The 19,950-nt window shown below is 45.7% G+C and overlaps 1 protein-coding gene across 3 annotated transcripts in view; it reads left to right on the top strand.

Annotated features, from left to right (window-relative positions):
* The first annotated feature begins 18,590 nt into the window (after window positions 1-18,590).
* The window catches only part of CACNA1C (calcium voltage-gated channel subunit alpha1 C), a 784,718-nt gene continuing 783,358 nt past the window's right edge, over window positions 18,591-19,950 (top strand). For all 3 annotated transcript variants that reach the window (XM_056117829.1, XM_056117830.1, XM_056117828.1), the window contains exon 1: window positions 18,591-18,744. In XM_056117829.1, coding sequence (XP_055973804.1) covers window positions 18,606-18,744 — 139 coding nt within the window. In that variant the 5' untranslated portion in view covers window positions 18,591-18,605. The remainder of the gene's footprint in view (window positions 18,745-19,950) is intronic.

The following is a 19,950-nucleotide window of genomic DNA, read 5'->3' as shown; positions in this document are numbered from 1 at the left end:
TATCTCACGTGCCCTTATTTAGGAGGACCACAAACATGGCCTTGTCTCCCCGGAACCCAAGATTCCCAGTGAATTTTTTACAGTTCTTGGGATGCATCTGCTAACTCATGGGTGTAGGGGCCTGGTGTATGTGTCTCCTGTGTTTGCTTAGATTTAGAAGATCGACCATGCAACAGATAAATGACTTCAATCCAAATGTTCTGTTAGTAGTTTAGCTACTCGACATTAGTATTAAGTGGGATGTGAAATCACTTAATGAGTCCCCAGATGTCATTAATAATACTTCTTAGGTGGGATGATGGTGATTAATGGACCAATTGGCCTTCTAAGACATTATAAATAAACTCTATAAGACAAGAATATAACCTAAAATATAGTCACAGTTTATTAATTGTTTGTGGGCCACACCAGGTGGTGCTTGGGGGCTACTCCTGGCTCAGTGCTCTGGGGGCATTCCTGGTGGTGCTTGGGGAATGGTGTGATACCAGGAACCACACGCAGGGCTTCCACAGTACACAGCACACGCTTAGAAGTCATCCCTCTCCCTGCTCCTACTTAAAACAAAATTCTGTTTGCCACGGAATGATCTTAGCTTACTTCACCGAAGGACCCTTTCAAGTCCAATTCTTCATTTTCTGTTTTCGGGAGCTTGAATTTCAAGGAAAGGAGGAGTTTTTTCTGTGTGCATGATGATGTAGGTCAAGCGGCTGCTCTGTCTCTTGATATGCATCGTCCCAAATAACCTTTTCTAAGTTAAAATTGCTAGGAGCTGCTTTCTGTTTCATGCTGGAAGGCTTACTTCCCTGACAAAAGCTCTTTCAAACTGGTCAGAACTCAACATACCTCAATCATCTGCAGCACATTTTCCACTTGTTTAATTTTCTCTGCTTCTCCCAACCCAAACAACCTTAAAATACTTGAGGAAAAAAGACACTGGATTCTTCATAAAAGAATAGAGGCAATTTTTGTTTGTTTGTTTGGGGTCTTTAGTTTGCTGCAGGTTGACTTTAGGTTGACCTTGCGACCACTCACTACTTTCGGACTAGCTGGAGCGATAGCACAGTGGTAGGGCATTGGCCTTGTGTGCAGCCAGCCGAGCCGAGCCGACCCGAGTTCGATTCCTCCGCCCCTCTCGGAGAGCTCGGCAAGCTACCGAGAGTATCTCGCCCGCATGGCATATGCCAAACACAGTAACAACAAGTCTCAAAATGGAGACATTACTGGGCCCGCTCGAGCAAATCAATGAACAATGGGAGGACAGTGTTTGTTTTGTTTGTTGTTTGGGGGCCACATTTGGGGGTGCTCAGGCATACTCTTGGTTTTGTGCTCAGGGATCACTCCTGGCAGTGCTGGGGATTAAACCCTGGGCAGCAACTTGCAAGGTAAGTGCCTGACACACTTCTCGATAGGTTCAGAAACTTTCACATAATCCCAGTCTACACATACAAAACGCATATTGAATGTATGCCGGGAGAAAATTTTTGAAGGAAAATATACTAAAAGTGTTAAAGATAGATATATGAGTTATTGGATTAAGATTTTTTTAAAACATACTTTTTTGAACTTTTCATTGACCATCGAGAGGCCCAATTTTATAAATAAGCCACAGCTAATGGAAAACTGTGAGCTGTTATCTTAAGCCTGAAATGAGAAGTGATTTTTAAAGAAGGTCTGCTTTAACCTCCCTTTCGAGCCCTTTCAATTCCATCCATTTTGTCCCCTTGCTCACCCTGCCACCCACACCCCCGGCTATTGGTGGCCACCAATCTGTTCTCTCGCATCTGCGAGCTTGGTGTTTTGTTCTTCTTAGATGCCACATACAAATGAAATGGTATTTCTCGTTTTCTGACTTACTTCACTCAGTATGATGCCTTCACTGTTCATTCATTGTTGTTGCAGATTTTATTTTATTTTTACCTTTTTTTGTTGTTCGAGCGGGCCCAGTAACGTCTCCATTGGAGACTTTGTTGTTACTGTGTCTGGCATATCGAATACTCTCGGTAGCTTGCCGGGCTCTCCGAGAGGGGGGGAGGAATCGAACTCGGGTCGGCCATGTTGGCTGCGTGCAAGGCAGACGCCCTACCCGCTGTGCTATTTTGTTATTGACTAAAAGTCTATTGTGACGGTAGCTCATCCTCATCTGTTCATTCACCAGCGAACACTTGGGATGCTTTCATGTCTTGGTCACTGTAAAGAATATCTCATTGAATACGAAGAGGCAGACAGCCTTTAAGGTTAGTGTTTTCAGTTTCTTCGGACAAATACCAGAAATGGAATAAACGGGTAGGTCACATGGTTGTGTTATATTTTTAATTTTTTTCTGAGGAATTCCCATACTATTTTCCATAGTGCTGCACCAATCCACAGCCCCACAAAGGGTGGTCCTGCTTCCTTTCCTTTCTCTGTGGCCAGGCTTGTTAATAATTGTCATGCTCTAAAGTGTGGGGTTGTTCTGATCTGCATTTCTCAATGATTAGTAATACTGATCATATTTCGTATGACTTGTTGGTCATCTGTATATCTTTTTGGGAGAATGTCTATTCAGATCTTCTGCCCACATTTTAATTGTACTTTTTGTCTGTTTTTACTACCTGTGGTTGAATTATAAGGATTTATTTCCTTAGCATCCTGAGCACTGCCAGGTATGGCCAGAAAATAAAATTGTTATACATTTCGGACACTATTCTCTCATCAAATATATTATTTAAAAACATTTTCTTTTATTTTTTTCATTTGCTGAATGACTTCTTTTGTGGTACGAAGTTTTCGTTTGATTCCTTACTTTTGCACAAAATATTCTTAAAATGGGAAATAGTTCACTTCTATCCATAAGTAAGTAAGTAAGTAAAGGCCCTCCCGTTGATCGTCGATTTGCTCGAGCGGGCCCAGTAACGTCTCCATTGGAGACTTTGTTGTTACTGTGTCTGACATATTGAATACTCTCGGTAGCTTGCCGGGCTCTCCGAGAGGGGCGGAGGAATCGAACTCGGGTCGGCCATGTTGGCCGCTTGTAAGGCAAACGCCCTACCCGCTGTGCTATCGCTCCAGCCCCACTTCTATCCATACAGATTATAAATCTTTCATGATCCTGGTTCTTTCTTTTTGCGCTTTGGTAACCTCACTACTAATTTACATCCCACTAAAATTTATCTGACAGAGGGTCTGAGATACAGCACCACGGCCCGCAGTGCTTTGCGTGTGGAGACGTTACTGGGCCCGCTCGAGCAAATCGACGATCAACGGGAGGGCCTTTACCTTTGGGCTGGAGCGATAGCACAGCGGTAGGGCGTTCGCCTTACAAGCGGCCAACATGGCCGACCCGAGTTCGATTCCTCCCCCCCTCTCGGAGAGCCCAGCAAACTACCGAGAGTATTCGATATGCCAGACACAGTAACAACAAAGTCTCCAATGGAGACGTTACTGGACCCGCTCGAGCAAATCGACGATCAACGGGAGGGCCTTTACCTTTATTACTAACTGTACATAAATTGCTGTACCTATGGTCACTAGGCTTTACATACCACTAGTGCAAAATATATCTAACCTCTTTTCAAAATGTCATGAACGTAAGCATTTTAGAGTTGGAAAGGATTTAAAAAGTCATCTAGTTTAATAGTTATCTGAAGAAGTAGAATTCTTTGTGATACTCCCAATGGATAATTCTCCAGACTCTTCCTGAATACTTTCAGTAACGGGGGATTCATTTCCTCACAACAACTCTGAGACTTTTTTCCTTCTTCCTCTTTCGCCTGCTTCCCATCTTTCACTTTTCCCGTATCTCAGAATCCTTTTACTCAGGATCTCCACTCTTCCCGAAGGGCCAACACCAACCGTAGGCAAATCAAAGGGAAACACAAGAAAACCATGGACGTTCATGTTGGAATCACAGACACCTGCCCGGCTGGGCAGATGAGAAACAACCCGGCGGACAGAGCACACGTGAAACGAGTGTTCTGAATGACTGATCGTGTTTGCGGCAGCTGAAAGAAAGGGGAGCACGGAAAAAGGCATGAGGGTCCTTCTAGGTAGCAAAGCAGTTACTGTGGTTGGCTGGAGTCTCAAGTGTCTATTCGGGGCAGAGGGGACAAAGAGTTTAGGAGAATAATCTGGGGCCATGTGGAAGACGGCTTGAAGAGTTCACTAGGCCGTGGTCAAACCAGGACAGCTTCCTGCCAGAAAGAAGATCATGTGGGCAAGTACATCACCCACCTAGCTGGTAGGAGGAGCCGAAAGAACTTATTTTGGAATGACTTTGCTTCTGTTATTTCTTGCATAGAGCAGCGAGTGTTATATATAAACATGCTCAATTCTAAATGCACTAAGCATTTGCACCGTGCCTCCATGATAGCAGTCAGTCAAGGATCAGCAGAGAACTGTTTCCGTCTCAGTAAGATCTGGAGAGTAGTGGGAGAAGCTGGTTTAAACATAATAAACGAGGAAGAACAAAAATTCCAAATACACCCATGCCATGAGTTCAGAGGAGAAAGTAATTCAAATATTACCCTTTGAATAAAGGGTCAGAGGTGGCATCTGAAATGGGCCCAGACGGTATGTTGTCTGTAGGTAAGCCAAATGAAGGGGCAAGGATTCCAAACCGTAGGAACACTGTCATGGGATGAACTGACTTTGGGAGTGGAGAAGGTGGCAGCACTGTACCGTAAACCATAAACATCCACCCCCCTGTCACCCCAAGGAGATAGCACACAGGGTTAGAAGGCAAGCGCGGCATGCTGGAACCCCAGGTTTGGTCCCCGGCACCACACAGTCCCCTAACACCAACGGCAGGGACCCTACCCCCAGCACCAAGCTGGAAGTAAACTCTGAGCACCACTGGATATGATCCCGCACCCTGCCAAAATACAAAGTGATGCTAAAAGGCTCCCCAAACCATGATGCATGAGTGTGTGTGTGTGTGTGTATACGCACGTGTGCGCACGTGCATGTGTGTGTATTGGCACGTATGCATATTCACACACACTCGGGTCTGCTTTTTTGTTTTGGGACCACACCTGGCAGTGCTCAGGGTTACTCCTGACTCTGTGCTCTGGGATCACTCCCGGTGGAACTCACACAGGGTTCTGGGGATCGAACCCGGATCAGCCATGTGCAAGGCTAGTGCCTTACCCGCTGTGCTACCACTCAGCTCTTGGGCCTGTGTTTTTAGGAGAAATCAAGAAGATCCTGGAGAGAGTTAGGAAGCAAAAATGATTAGATTCAGAGGTGCTGGAAACAGAGGGCACAGCGCTGGGCCACAGGGAAAAGCCTCAGGGTGGTCGGGAGGCAGAAAGCAGGAGCCAAGCGACACGCTAACCTAGCGGTGTTTAAACAGGGCTGTTAATTTGAACGCTTTCAGCAACCTGTAGGGATGCTGGAGATCCCTGGTACCTGACCTGGAGTGATGAAGAGGCAAAGGAATGGGCTGTCCCGGGAAGAAGGGTCTGAAAGAAGAGTGCGGCTCTCCAGGGCTCAGCTCACAGATCAAAGGCTGCTCTTGGCTGGGCCCTTCCCGACCACTAAGAACTGGTGGGGAAAAGGAGGGGAGTCTTTCTCCACCCATATCTTTAACATTACTATTAATTTTTAGCAATTGTTCAATTCTTTTTTTTTTTTGGAACTTCAAATTTTTTTTTATCATTTTTTTTATTAGTGAAACACAATGAAGTACACTTATAGACTTATAAATTTTTGTGCTTGGGTTTCAGTTATACAATGATCAAGTACCCATCCCTCCACCAGTGCCCATCCTCCCCCACCACGGGTCCTAGCATCCCTCCCACTCCCCATCCCCCCCCATCCCACCCTGCCGCTGTGGCAGGGCATTCCCCCCTGTTCTAGCTCTCTCTTCTTTTGGGTACTGTGTTTTGCCAGAGAGGCATTGAGTGGCAATCATGTTTGGTCTATAGACCACTTTTAGCATGTCTCTCCCACCCTGGGAGGGTCTTCACAACACCCTTTATTTGGTGCTCTCTTCTCTATCTGAGCTTCCTTCTCACCTAGCACATGTGGCTGGCCTTCAAGTCATGGAGCAAAATTCCTGGTACTAATCTGAGCCCTTCCTGGGTGTTAGTCTCCCGTTTTGTTGCTTTATGTTCCCCAGATGAATGCAATCTTTCTGTGGCTATCCCGCTCTTTCTGACTCATTTCGCTTAACATGATACTTTCCATGTAGTACCGCTTGTATGTAAATTTCATAACTTCATCTTTTCTAACAGCTACATAGTACTCCATTGTGTAAATGTACCAAAGTTTCTTTAACCAGCCATCTGTTCTCGGGCAAGCAATTGTTCAATTATTCTTAAGTGAACAGAGTTACTGTATGGATTATGCAAATATGCAACATTAATATTGGAAACTGACATATCTATCGTGACGCTGAGTGGAGTCATAAAACCACTGCTAAAAATTTCATAGGCTACCTCGCTCAAACTAGACAGTTTCTAAAATTCTTAGTGTCTTTGCTTGGGCTCTTGCACACCACTGGTTGATCTTTTTTCCACCCGGGTTGTTAAGACGTCAAACTGTCACAAAATATAAATACTGCACATGCACAAATATTGAGAGGCGGAGGGGAAGGAAACTCTTATTCAGTGCTTGTTCTGTTTTCTAGTTTTTGGTTGACTTGCCTCATTATCATGAAAGAGGCATGGAGAGAGGCATCGAGAGAGTCCCTGCGCTCCAACCCGCTGCACTCATTCTGCCTGGTACCAGGACTGGGTGCTTTTTGGCCTTCGGTTCCACTTGCTCCCTTGCTGACCCTGTCACTGGCCCCCTGAGCCTGGCTCTCCTGCCTCAGACCTGGGGCAAGGAGCTTCCCAGGAGAGCTCCGATATCGTCTAGAAGGGAGGGTACTGCTTCCTGACTGACACTTCTTTCCAAGTCTTTTCCATGGAAAGCGGAAGGAAACACACTTTTAAGAACAAATTAGGGTATAATTCTGTTACTTTTGCTTAAAAATGCAACGCTGAATGCTTTTGGTCTTTTCTTACACTGAAGGTTTTGTTCTGACTACATAAATATGCACAGTTATTTGTTACAGATGAGCTGTAAAATTGAAATATTACAACTAAGGGGAAAAAATCAACCAAATGAAGTTAAGATTTTCTTTGTGGTAATTTTTGTCCTTAAGAATACAGCTCATTAAGAGTCTTCAATTTGAAAAGGGGTTCTGAATTTCTAATTTCTTGTCAAGGTAATTAGGTCATAACAGGAGATTCAGTTACGTACATTTACTTCAGCTGCTTCCAAATTCTGCTTTTGCTTTTCCTTTTGGTTTATATTTCTAGATGGTGTTAATTTGTGTGTGTGGGGGGGTGGCAGGGGCGGGGCAAACTCAGCACTACTCAGGCTTACTCCTGGCTTTGTGCTCAGGGATCACTCCTGACAGGGCTCGGGGGTCACCTAGGTACGCCGCACGCACAGACAGCACCCCACCCAATGTACGATCTCTCTAGCCCCAGTAGTACGAATATTTTTTCATCCTGGTTTTGGGGCCGCATCCAGTGGCTGTTGAGCGGCTGCTACTCCTGGCTCAGTGCTCAGGGGCCACGGATACTTCCAGGAGTGCTCAGGGGACCCTCTGGGGTCAGGAGGCAGTCTGGTCTTTTGCACACACACCAGTCCTCTCGGCTCTTGCCTCGCCTGTAAGTGCCAATCTTGTACTTCTCAATTTTTACAAAAGTGCTTTCTAAAATAGGCAAACTGACCCTCCTCATGTTATTTAGGTATAAATACGTCTGCTCAGTTTGTAAAACTTTTTTGGTGGGGCCACATCCTGCCTGGCTTCTGGCTTATTCTGGCTCTGCTCAGGATCACTCCTGGAGGTACCTGGGAACCCTATGTAGAGCCAGGGATCAAACTGGGGTCAGCTAACTGGCAAAGCCAGCACCTGAACCCCTCCACTATCTTTCTGGAGATTAAATACTTTTTCCCTTTTGCCAGATTACAAGTATATAACAGGCTTTCTCTGAATGACTTTATTTTTACAAAAACACAAAACCAATTTCTGGGGAGTGGGCCAAGGGCTAGCGCATTCGTGGGCCCTAGACGTACTCCCTGGTACTGCATGCCCGCCAGATCCCCTCTGCCCCCACCTCACCAGGCTGGAGTGTTAAACTTTGAAAGGGGGATGACCCCAGGTCCCCCATACCGAATTAGGAAGGCCAAAGAACAAGTCCCCAATACATGTGGACTGTGTGGCTGTATCCTGGGACATGGCATGAGGTACAAATCCAATTTTGTATTTTTTTCAAATGACTACAATGTGTCCCAAATAATTTATTTATTTATTCATTTTTTTGCTTTTTGGGTCACACCCGACAATGCACAGGGGTTCCTCCTGGCTCTGCACTCAGGAATTACCCCTGATGGTGATCGGGGGACCATATGGGATGTTGGGAATTGAACCCGGGTCGGCTGCATGCAAGGCAAACGCCCTACCCGCTGTGCTATCTCCCCAGCCCCCCAACTAATTTATTTATTTATTTTTTTACATTTTAATTTTAAAATGTGTTTTCTTTATTTATTAAAATTATAACTTCTTTTACAAGTATAGTATTTACAAGTATCATTTTTTGTCAAAAAAGCAAAAAGACAAGTAATGACCACTAAGAAGTGTTCATTTAATACAAATATTGCGAAGTGAATTTGCATACAATTGCAAGGCTAAAAATCAGAGTCTCATTGTACATTTTTATAAGAAATTTATACTGTGTATTCTCTTACAATTTCCTCCAATTGGAGTTGGAAAGACAGACTGCAGTGGGTAGGAACTGCTTTGTACATATCTGACATTATTGATCACCAGCACACTAGTTGGTCATCTAAGATTTACCAGGAGTGGTCCCTGGGCACATGGCTTAGAATGGAATGAACTGGGTGAGAGACTGTCTGACTGAGTTCATCATATCAACTAAGACCATCCATGGTAACTCACAGTTCCAGAAGGCCAAATCTAAATCCAACTAATTTATTTTTAAGCACTGAAATTTTTCTTCATCACTGCCAAACCTGAGATATTCTGGGGTCTTATTTTGGACTTTCCTGTCTGTCTACCCGACACCATCGGTGCTACCAACACCACCTGGCTCTAAAGGGTCCGGCACCAGGGTCTGACTGCCAAGCCGGAAGTGTTTGCTCTACCCACTCTAACGTCCCCCTTTCCAGAAAACAAAAGGGACGATCAGAGAAAGGCCGGGAGGAAAACAGATTCAATCACACTACAAGGGAGCAATCAGGAAAACCCAAACAGAAGTGGGACATGCAGGAGGAGAGCTTCTCCCTCGGCTGTGAGCTTGTGCCTGCTTGTGCCCCTCCCCCAACCCCACATGCCCCTGGATAGTACTAGGGGTACAGAGGTAAAGAACGCATGCCCGAGGGCCCACAGCTCGAGCCGAGGGAGTCAATCAGCAGGATGGGGGTGGGGGCCGGGAAGCACAGGAAGGAAACAGGGTGAAAGGGGGTTTCGGTTCAGAAAGGCGGAGAAGGACCGTGTAAAGGGCCTCTGACTTTGTGGCGCTCAACTCGCCTCTGACTTGACTGGTAACCCCCCCGGGGGGCAAAGAGTGTCTCTCAGCTTTCTTGCTTGCCAAGATTTTCCCAAGACTTCTTTCCTAGAGTATCTTCCACACAAACCTGCAGAAAGTCAAGTGAGAGCCAGGAAGTGGCCTGAGGCAGAGCACTTGGCATGTGAGTGGGCGAGTCCCTGGGTTCCTTCCCCAATACCACGTCACAACCAACAATCAAACAAAACCCTTTTGTGGTTGTTGTTACTGTTTTGTTCAGGAGTCATCACAAATGAAGAAGACTAATTTCAGGGGCAGCAAGAACTTTTAAGTTTTATCTTCTTGTCCAAGATCGGGAAACGGGTGGAAATGTATTCTTATTTGGGTTTTGCTCATTTCATGTTCACTTTATTCCACGAGTAGCACTGTCCTCCCGCTGTTCATCAGTTTGCCAATAACATCATCGGGGGCCCAGTAACGTCTCCATTGTGAGATCTGTTATTACTGTTTTTGGCATATTGAATACGTCACTGGGAGCTTGCCAGGCTTTGCCACGTGGACGAAATACTCTTGGTAGCTTGCCGGGCTCTCCGAGATAGGCAGAGGAATTGCACCCGGTTTGCCGGGTTGGCCGCGTGCAACGCAAATGCCCTGCCCATTAATTTAAAATTAATTTGCTACTACTATTCTTGAGGGCCTCTTAGTAAATCTTCCATGTGGATGCTAGTTGTATTATGAAGGCACAGATTCTCTCAAGTTACCTTCTACTTCATGTAAGAGCTAACACTGGTTCTTAGCCTACTTAATAAAAGCACAATTTCTGGCACAACCTCTGAGTGGAAGCCTCTCAGTGCGCAGAGTCCCACTGTGCAATTTACCCAGGGAGCACAGAAACTCACCTTGGTGTATTCATCTCTGGCCTTGGTGAGCATCCGTAAGATATCGACTTCCTTGCCCTCTCGGGAGCCGAGGGCCCCTGGGGGGATCCCTGCTCCAGCACTCTGGTGGGCTTTCAGCTGCTCACACTGAGTCAGGCTAGACAAGGAGGGGAAATCCATACAAGATCAACCATTTCAAGACAAATCAGTTTTTGTTAGTTTGTTTTATACCACCTAGTTCTCATCCACTTGTTTTTATTAGAAATAAGACTGCTTAGGAATTAAAAAAAAAAAGAAGTAAAAGACTGGGCTGGAGAGAGAGAGTAGAGCAGCGGGGAGGGCGTTTGCCTTGCACGCGGTAGACCCGGGTTCGATCCCTGGCATCCCATATGGTCCCCTGAGCACCACCAGGAGTCATTCCTGAGTGCAGAGCCGCGAATAGCAGCCCCTGAGCATCGCCAGGTGTGGTCCACACCCTTCCTTCTCCCCACCAAAATAAAAAATCACCTGAGTGCTGAGGTCCTGGGTAACTGGATCTGTGAGTGAGGTGGGCAGCCTGTGACCCGCAAGTCAAGTCCAGCTCGCCCCAGTTTATTCGCTATGGACCCAGTCACGTTCCCCTGTGTCATCTTCCCTACAGCCACACCAGCACCGGGCAGCCGGGCGCCGCACACCCAACGCAATCCCTGTCTCAACCTGTCTCAGCAAAAGCTGCCGATGCCTCCCTTTCGACCTTTGAAAGGACTCGCTGATCTAAAGGAAACTCCAGTTAAATGCAAACTGAGTCAAGCGCCTGGCGGTGGGTTGAGATTTCATTCCGAGGGGATCTGAAGTCACAGCCGAGGTGATTCCGGCAACCCCAGCTCTGAAGCGATCTGGACACTGAGAAACAAAACGAAGGCTCCGTTCTGGAAAGGAGGACCCTGCCCGCCCCCCCCCCCCAACTCCATAGCAATGACAATCTTTGGGGGGCCTGGGATACACCGGTGCTCCACCTGTTTCTGTGCTCAGGGGTCACTCCCGGCGGTGCCTGGCGACAGTACTCGGGGCTGGGAACTGTGCTGGACTAGCGCACGGCGGGTGCCCTGCCTGCTGTCCCACCTCTCTGCCCTCCCTGCCTGTTGTTGCCCTGTAAACAATGCAAAATGGAAGCCAAATTTCTTCTACATGTTGCTTGGTGACTAGAGAAAAATACTTTTTTCCCCTTCAAGAGCTTTGACTTTTATTTCAAATTCTTCTATAATTGCCAGGAAGCAGTTGGGTAAAAATGATCGGAGAATTCACTGATTTTTTTCTCCCCTCCTCACAGAGGCAGGCTGGAACTGCACACACATCAGCTGCTCACTGCTAGTCAACAATCAATTTTCTGCCCCAGCTGTTAAGCAATTACTGCAGAATGCTCACAATTTTAACATGGCCTCTTGCCTGCGCTGGAGGGTATTTTTTAATCTATATGAAATCATGCTATTATTATCCATTGTACACTTTACAATACGACGAATGTTCTAGGAGCTAGTTGTTAGGTCGGTAAATATGAGTTTCAACACATCTAATCACCATCTGCAACTGGAGCCAGTTACTTAAAATTAGTTATCTATCATGAGCTTGATTTTCAGAAATCTACTTATTTTTAAAAAGTGCTTGTTCCTCAGGGTTCATGAGTGCGTGTGTGGGGAGGAGGCAGGCGGGGGGGGGGCGGGGAGAGGCAGGAGAGGTCATGGCGGTGCCACTCCTTAGTCTACTGCTTCAGGATTTTATTTTAAAATCGTAAAATAGTTCTATAGATCTGGGAATTTAAACTATGGGTACATAAATTAATAGTTTTACCCATATCTAAATTCAAAGTTTGTACTTTTTTTCTTTCATAATGCTGTTTAAATTTTGCTTGCTTTGGATCATTCTGAGAACACAGAATTATGTGTTCTAGACTATACGAATTTTGTTTTGAGCCAGATTATGGAACTGGATAGCGCGGGTTTGAATTTCAGCTCTATCCCTTATCGACTGTGAACGTGAATGCTTTGTCAGCATACTGAGTCTCAGTTTCTTTATGGAATGCATATTTGTATTTTTCTTCATGGGTTTTGGGGTAATTAAGTAAGAGTGTGAATTCAGTTGAGGAAGAGGGCCGTGTGTAGTATCTGGTAGAGTCCCTGACACACATTCAATAAATATTGACTACAAATTAAAAAAAATAATAAAATTGTTAAAAATTTCTGCCCACGAAGCTGCTTTGTCAAATCCAGAAGGGCAGCAACCACTCCTCTGGGCTGAGCCAGTGTGTGTAGGAAACGCAATTCGTTTGAAGCTCAAAACCATCCCCATAAATAAATAGCAGGGAAGTAACTGCCTCACAGGGATCGGCCCTGGGGGCGGAAGAAGTGATCAAAGAGCTGACCAATCCCAGGGGCCAGCTCACCTGGGCCCTCCTTTCAAAGCAATCAGGGAAGCCAAGAGGGGGAGGCGGACAGTAATTGAAGTTTCTCCAAAATGTCCAAGGTGACAAGTCACTAGGTATTATGAGATGAAAAGAAAAAAGAGACTCGTAAGAAAAAAGATGGAGAAGGGAAGAAGAGGAGAGAAGGAGGAAAGATGGAGGGAGGGGGAGAAATCATCCACTGATTACTAAGCTATTGCTCGAGCGGGCCCAGTAACGTCTCCATTGGAGACTCTGTTGTTAACTGTGTCTGGCATATCGAATACGTCACGGGGAGCTTGCCAGGCTCTGCCGTGCGGGCAAGATACTCTCAGTAGCTTGCCGGGCTCTCCGAGAGGGGCGGAGGAATCGAACTCGGGTTGGCCATGTTGGCCGCTTGTAAGGCGAACGCCCTACCCGCTGTGCTATCGCTCCAGTTAGATTTCCCCAAAAGAAATGGAAAACACAGGGCTGGAGAGACAGTACAGCTCTGGGTAGGGTGTTTGCTTGCTTGGCACGTTGCCTACTCTGGATCGACCCCTGGAACCCCAGAAGTTGCCCCCTCAATCCCTGGCGGGAGTGATTCCTGGGTGCAGAGCCGGGGCTGAGCCCTGTGAACTGAAACTACAGATAAAGTTAAGGACCCAGCATTTGTGGCAGACAAGAACAATTCTGAGCTCCTGTTGTCATGGGGATGTGTTAAAAGTGTTCAAGACAGGTCGGAGAGGTAGTGAAGGAAGAAAGGCACTTGCTTGGCACGCAACTGGCACCGGCTGGCTCCCTGCCATCACACCTGACTCTCCAAGCACCCGCAAGCACAGAGACAGGAGTGAGGAGTTCCCGGCGGTGGCTGGCCTCAAAACCCATCTTCCCACACCCCAAACAAGGAGAAAGGCTCAAAATTCTTAGATAATCTGGAGCACCTTTTTCCAAATTGCAGTCAATATTCCATCTGAAAAGTACCACCGGAAAGAATTCATATTGTAGATATTTTCCACATGCAGAAAAAAAAAATTCTACACGACAAACCTTTTTTTGGAAGTGGAAGGGCTTGGGCCATCCCCAACTAGGTTCAGGGCTCACTCCTGGCTCTGTGCTCAGTGCTCACTCCTGGCAGTGCCCAGAGGATCATGTACGATGCTGTGCAGTGAGCCAGGGTTGACGCAGGCAAAGCAAGCACCCACCCGCTGAACTATTCATCGCTCTGGCCCTACATGATAAATCTTACCTACAATCTCCCGAGAGAGAGAGAGAGAAAGAGAAGGAAAGATGGAGGGAGGGAGGCCATCTACTGATTATTAATTAAGCTATTAATAACTCAAGATTGCTACCTATGTCTATTCCCATCTCCTAAGTATGGTAAGTCTTTCCCCAGCCACTGTGAAAAGAACTGTAGTAAGACACACATATTAAAGATACAGTGTAGGCTGGGCTATGTGCACACATGAGCTACAGCACGTGCTCTGCACGCAGAAGGCCAGGGCTGGATCCCCAGAGCCACACTGCTCTCCCTGACACTGCTCGGAGTGACCTCTAAGCACCAAGCTGGGAGTTGCCCCTGAACACTGCCCGGAGTGGCCATGAAACCAAGTGGCTGAAGTATCACTGTCATCCTGTTATTCATGGATTGCCTCGAGCAGGCCCCAGTAACGTCTCCTTCGTCCTAGCCCTGAGATTTTAAAAAGTGCCACATTCGAGGTTCTTTCAGGGTCAGGAGAATGAGACCCATCATTGTTACTGGGTTTTGGCATATTGGGTACGCCACGGGGAGTTTGCCAGACTCTGTCGTGTGGGGAGGATACTTTTGGTAGCCTGCAAGGTTCTCCAGAGTAAGAACTAGATAATAACATTTCGCGCGGCCATAAATGCGGCCGCGCACTTCCGGGAGCTAGGTTTTATAGTCTCTGGGTCTTGGCCATTGATGGGATTACACAGCACCGGGGGCAGTTGGTGGGTGTAACGCCTACATACTGGAAGATGGGGGATATGGGTGGAGGAGGCCCAGTCCCAAACCGAGCAGGCTGTAGTATACTTACACAAATTTAGAATACAAACAAAAGGCCCAGGCTTTACAATCAGTTAAGCTACTCACTTTTTCATAAGCTCTGCAATTCTTTGGCATTCTTCCTTATCATAAAACCAAATTCCGTAAATGGACACTGCAAAAAGAAAAAAGGAATCACACAAATTATGAGCATCTTCACAACTACTAGATGGAAATTAAAGGAGAACACAAACTTACTAAGTAGACAAAACCAATCATTACAGTTAGTGTTTGGAAACCTAACATTGGATTTGCTTAAGTCCAAAGAGAAAGTCTCATGTGTGCACAGGCACGCACGCGCGCAAGCACACACACACACACACATACACACACACACACACACAGTCTCCTCACTTACTAAAGTATGATGTTCAAAAAATATAGTACTTGTACACTTAAGGAGCGAATACAGATGGAAAAAAACTGAATTCCTGGTTTTGAAAAATCCCAAGCCTCAAAGTATTACTGTTTCCATGCTTTATTGCATATTTAAAAACACACATACTCTATCTTTATTTTTAAGTACTCAGAAACTTAATATACAAGGTAAGCCTAGAAACTTCTCTCTCTTTTCCACCTTCCAGCAATATGCTAACTAAAAAACTGGTTTTGTAAGCCGTAAATTAGAATAGATTGCTGGCAAAAATAAAATTCAGTAATAAATCTCTGACTTCAAAATACCTGTAGAGAAAATTTACTACTGCTAAAAGATTAGGTAGAAGTGTGACTTAATCAATGAGTAATGAAAGAAAAATGTGGTATATTATAGCTGCAACTGATTCATTTAATAATTTTCAAATAATTTAGTACATATCCAATCTACCTCCTTTTGAAAGTAAAGGCTAATGTTTCAAAAATACATTTATAAAGGTCTAGTTGAGGGTCTGGTGATATTAATCATACCAAAAAACACATTTACGAAATACACATTTCAAAATTTTTCCTGGGTAACGTGCGGGAGGACGGCAACTAGATATGCAAACCACAGAGTCCGCTGCCCTGAAAACATGAGATCGGAACTACAATAACCAAAGCTTAAAATGTGCAGGTGCCACGGTGGCAGGTTGGGGGTGTAGAAGGGGCCCTGGGGACACAGGAGGAGGAACCTGATGCTGGCGACGGCATCAGTGCTTATCATCACGTGGCTAGAACTCAACTATCAACAACTCTTGAATCACAGCTCTTGGACAAAATTAAAAGTTTTCTATCTTCCTTGAGATGTAATGTTATAATAAAGCATTGAACACCAACAAAATACATTTTCCAAGAAAAATACTTTAAAGTGGAAACCCTCAAAACATTTAAATACCTGAGTATTATTTGGCCATCGAAACAGCGGCAATATTTTAACCGTTACTTGTTTTCCCCATTCGCCTTGTGTTCTTGGGGGCGGGGGGGATTTCTGCTTTTTCCAGCATAAATGCAAGAATCAAAAGGTGTTTTCATATTATTTTACGTAGGGATTTTAAAAAGAAACTCTACCTATGTGAATTACCAGCTTATCGAAAGGTGGTTAACCTTTTGTACAGTTAGTGGGCCAGGAATTTCTATCTTCCCTACCCACACACAAATTGGGAAAAGTATAAAAAGCCTTCAAACTGAACAGGACTGATCTACCCTCTTCGGAACTCCGACAGGGCCTTCTCTTGCTTAATACACTGACACTTTGAGCAAAAGAGAGCACCTGAGTTCAGAAGACTGTGTGCAGAACCTTCGCATCTTAAAGGAATTCTTTCCTCCCAGAGGTCATGACAAGTGCATCTTGAAAATCTGGATTCAAGGTGGTTTCCAGACCTAACTCTGATGGCCAGTACAGCGCCCTCCAAGTGTAGGAAACCACCTGTGTTTCTTTCTGTAAATCAAAGCAGATTAGATCCCTGACATTCAACCATGGGATAAATCTGCATACATCTGCATGCCTTGGTGGCTTTCATCTTTGCTACAAAACAAGAAGCCTGATGGCTCCAGTGAAAACTTCCTTCCCCACTGACTGTTTTCCAAAAGCAATCAAGAGAGAAAGGGGGGAGGAGCGGGGAAGAGAAAGCCTAAAAGCAGCTCCCTGAGAAATTTCAGCCAGAATGGCAAAGGAAACACCAGGCATTTGTGTCTTGTCAGTCGAACTTATCAGTAGAAATATTGTGGGTGTCGTTTGGGGGGAGGCTACACACTGGTGGCATTTGACATAAGGAACCTGGCTTCCTAAGGGCAGGGTGCCAAGGAAACTGTTGACACAAACAGAAAAGCAGTTTGACAATGTCGTTACCGTGAGATAGTGATGCCGCAGATTTGAAGGAGGAAAATGCTACGAAAACATCTTTCAGATGGCAACGAAGAACTCAGGGAAAGCCTGCATTTCTAGTGATTACTGAGACACTGGGAAGATTTCCTTAGGACCTGGCCATTCATTTATCTTTCAAGTATGGAAGGACTCAAATGGGATCCTTTGGGCTGGAGAGATAGTACCGGGGGGCTGTGCTTGCCCAGCATGCGCTGACAAGGGCTTTCTTCCCGGCATCCTAAAGGGTCCCTCTCCCCCGCCCCCAGGCCTTCCAGGAATGATCCCGTAGAGCAGAGCCAGGAGTCAGCCCTGAGCACTGCTGGGTGTGACCCCAAACAAACAAACAAACAAACAAACAACAAAAGGGATCCTTTACAAATCGCTCCTCTATTGAGCTAGAGCCTGATATTTCAATAGCCAAAGGCATTGAGTTCACCCCCAACTCAATCAGCCTAATCAGTGGCTGAATAAATAGCAGTGCTCCTACATTAATAAAAATAAAATAAATAAATAGCCAAGGGCTGAAGGGTGGGGAGTGAGGGGACAGGAGTTACAACTGTCCCATCTGATGAAAAGTAATCCCGAAAGTTTGTAAGTCTGTAACTGTATCTCATGGTGATCCATACACCCGAAAGGAGAGAGAGAACAAGGGGGAATGCCCTGCCACCAAGGCAGGGTAGGATGGGGGGTTGGGGGGTGGGAGGGATACTGGGACCCGTGGTGGTGGGAAATGGGCACTGGTGGAGGGATGGGTACTGGATCATTGTATAATTGAAACCCAAGCTCAAAAATTTTAAGTCTACAACTGTACCTCATGGTGTCTCACTAATAAAAATTGAAGAATATATATATATATATATATATATATATATATATATATATTTAAAGTAAAGCAATGGCAAGAAAAAACACAGACCTGGCCTGCAGGGTTTATTTCCTCCTAAAAATAGCTTTGCTACTAAGGCCACATTCCACTGAGAAAGGAGCTGTGAGGTCCATGGAAGCGCACATTCCACTGAAGTTTTCTGTCTCTTGGGTCCAAGGTCTCCCAACCTCAAGACAAACCAATCACTCCCTCCTCTCTCCACAAGAGGCTGTCTCAGAGCCACTTGTGCTGATGTATAAAACCCAGAGACCGTCACGCCCCTGGCAAGGTGATGAGCTGATGGGCTGACAGGAGCCAGTCACGGCACATTTCAATCCAAGGTTTCCTGTGGAGCCCTGGGTGAGAGGCCCGTCCTGGGGGCAGTGCGGAAAGCCGGCGAGGAGAGAGAGACAAGGTCGGAAAGAACCGGGAGCCAAATTACCTAAAGTCTGGAATAAACGACTGTCACCAAAACTGCATCGATGTAGCTAGGCCATGGAGAGGCTGCCGTGACAGTAATTTCCAGGCCTTGGGGGCAAAAGGGAGAAAAAGGAGAAAAGCTCATGAACCGGACATCTACTTATTTCGATCATCCAGCTGCTACTGCGAATCTGGAAACTGACCATGCTCCAAGCCTTTGTTCAGCCGGCGACACCCGCATACCAGCCGCTCACCGGCCAGCCACCGGCAGAAATCGAGACGAAGTTTAAGGGCACTTTGGTGCATGAAGCCCAGCTCAACTATTTCTACATACCCCCTGGAGGTAAGAAACCCAAAAGGGGAGTCAAGGGGGCACACGCTGAAACTGACTCTAGAATCGTCCACTTATAGCTAGAGTGTGTGACTCCAGCACTTTTTTTTTTCTTTTTTGGGTCACACCCAGCATTGCACATGGGTTCCTCCTGGCTCTGCACTCAGGAATGACTCCTGGCGGTGCTCGGGGGACCATACGGGATGCTGGGAATCGAACCCGGGTCGGCTGCGTGCAAGGCAAACGCCTTCCCCGCTGTGCTAATGCTCCAGGCCCTCCAGTACTTTCAATGACCTGGCTCCTGTAATCCTTTTCATATCTAAGGCAGGGCTTTCAACAGCACAATTATGAATTCCTGTCTAAAACTGCCCTATCCTAGTCTATGTTCATGCTTTGAAAATTCTCAATTTGAAAAAATATAATAAAAAAAAGTTACATCGGAGCAATAGGCAATCTGATGTGACCTTTACAAGTCTGAAAACACTAATTTTCTTTCCTTATAATTCTGGAGGGCTGGAGTGATAGCACAGCGGTAGGGCGTTCGCCTTACAAGCGGCCAACATGGCCGACCCGAGTTCGATTCCTCCGCCCCTCTCGGAGAGCCCGGCAAGCTACCGAGAGTATTCGATATGCCAGACACAGTAACAACAAAGTCTCCAATGGAGACGTTACTGGGCCTGCTCGAGCAAATCGACGATCAACGGGAGTGCCTTTACCTTTTTATAATTCTGGAGATTAAGGAAAGCAAAGGTTCCATGAACGTCCATGTATGTATGTTGTAGAAACATAGGAAAGAGAAAGCAAACTGAGTATATTTGACAGTATTTTCCTCTCTTTAAATTTCTCCGGTGGAAAAGCCTAAAGCGGGTGAGCTTTCAAAAGGCGAATGAAGGGACTGTGGGTGGTGATAATGATATATCCTTACCCGCGTGCTTCTTTCGGGCCCTTTGGTTATCATTAGCCTGTTGTATTAATTCCTTCTGGACTTTCTTTGGGGGGGGAGGGATTTTCCTCATCTAGTTTCGGTTCCTAATAAGTACTTCTAGACAATCTCTTCTCTGAAGTCATTTATCATTGGTTCTATGGTATATGTCAAATGTTGTAGAACCCCAAATCTGAATGGTAGCTTGCAATCATTTAACAAGGATGAATATGTGCGAGTTTAAAACGTAAGATTTACATCCATAGTAAAGAGATAATATACAATTACATGGGTTC

This window comes from Sorex fumeus, unplaced genomic scaffold (assembly GCF_029834395.1).
Source record: "Sorex fumeus unplaced genomic scaffold, SorFum_2.1 ptg000036l, whole genome shotgun sequence".
Taxonomy (NCBI): Eukaryota; Metazoa; Chordata; class Mammalia; order Eulipotyphla; family Soricidae; genus Sorex; species Sorex fumeus.
This window is presented reverse-complemented; position numbering and strand designations above follow the sequence as displayed.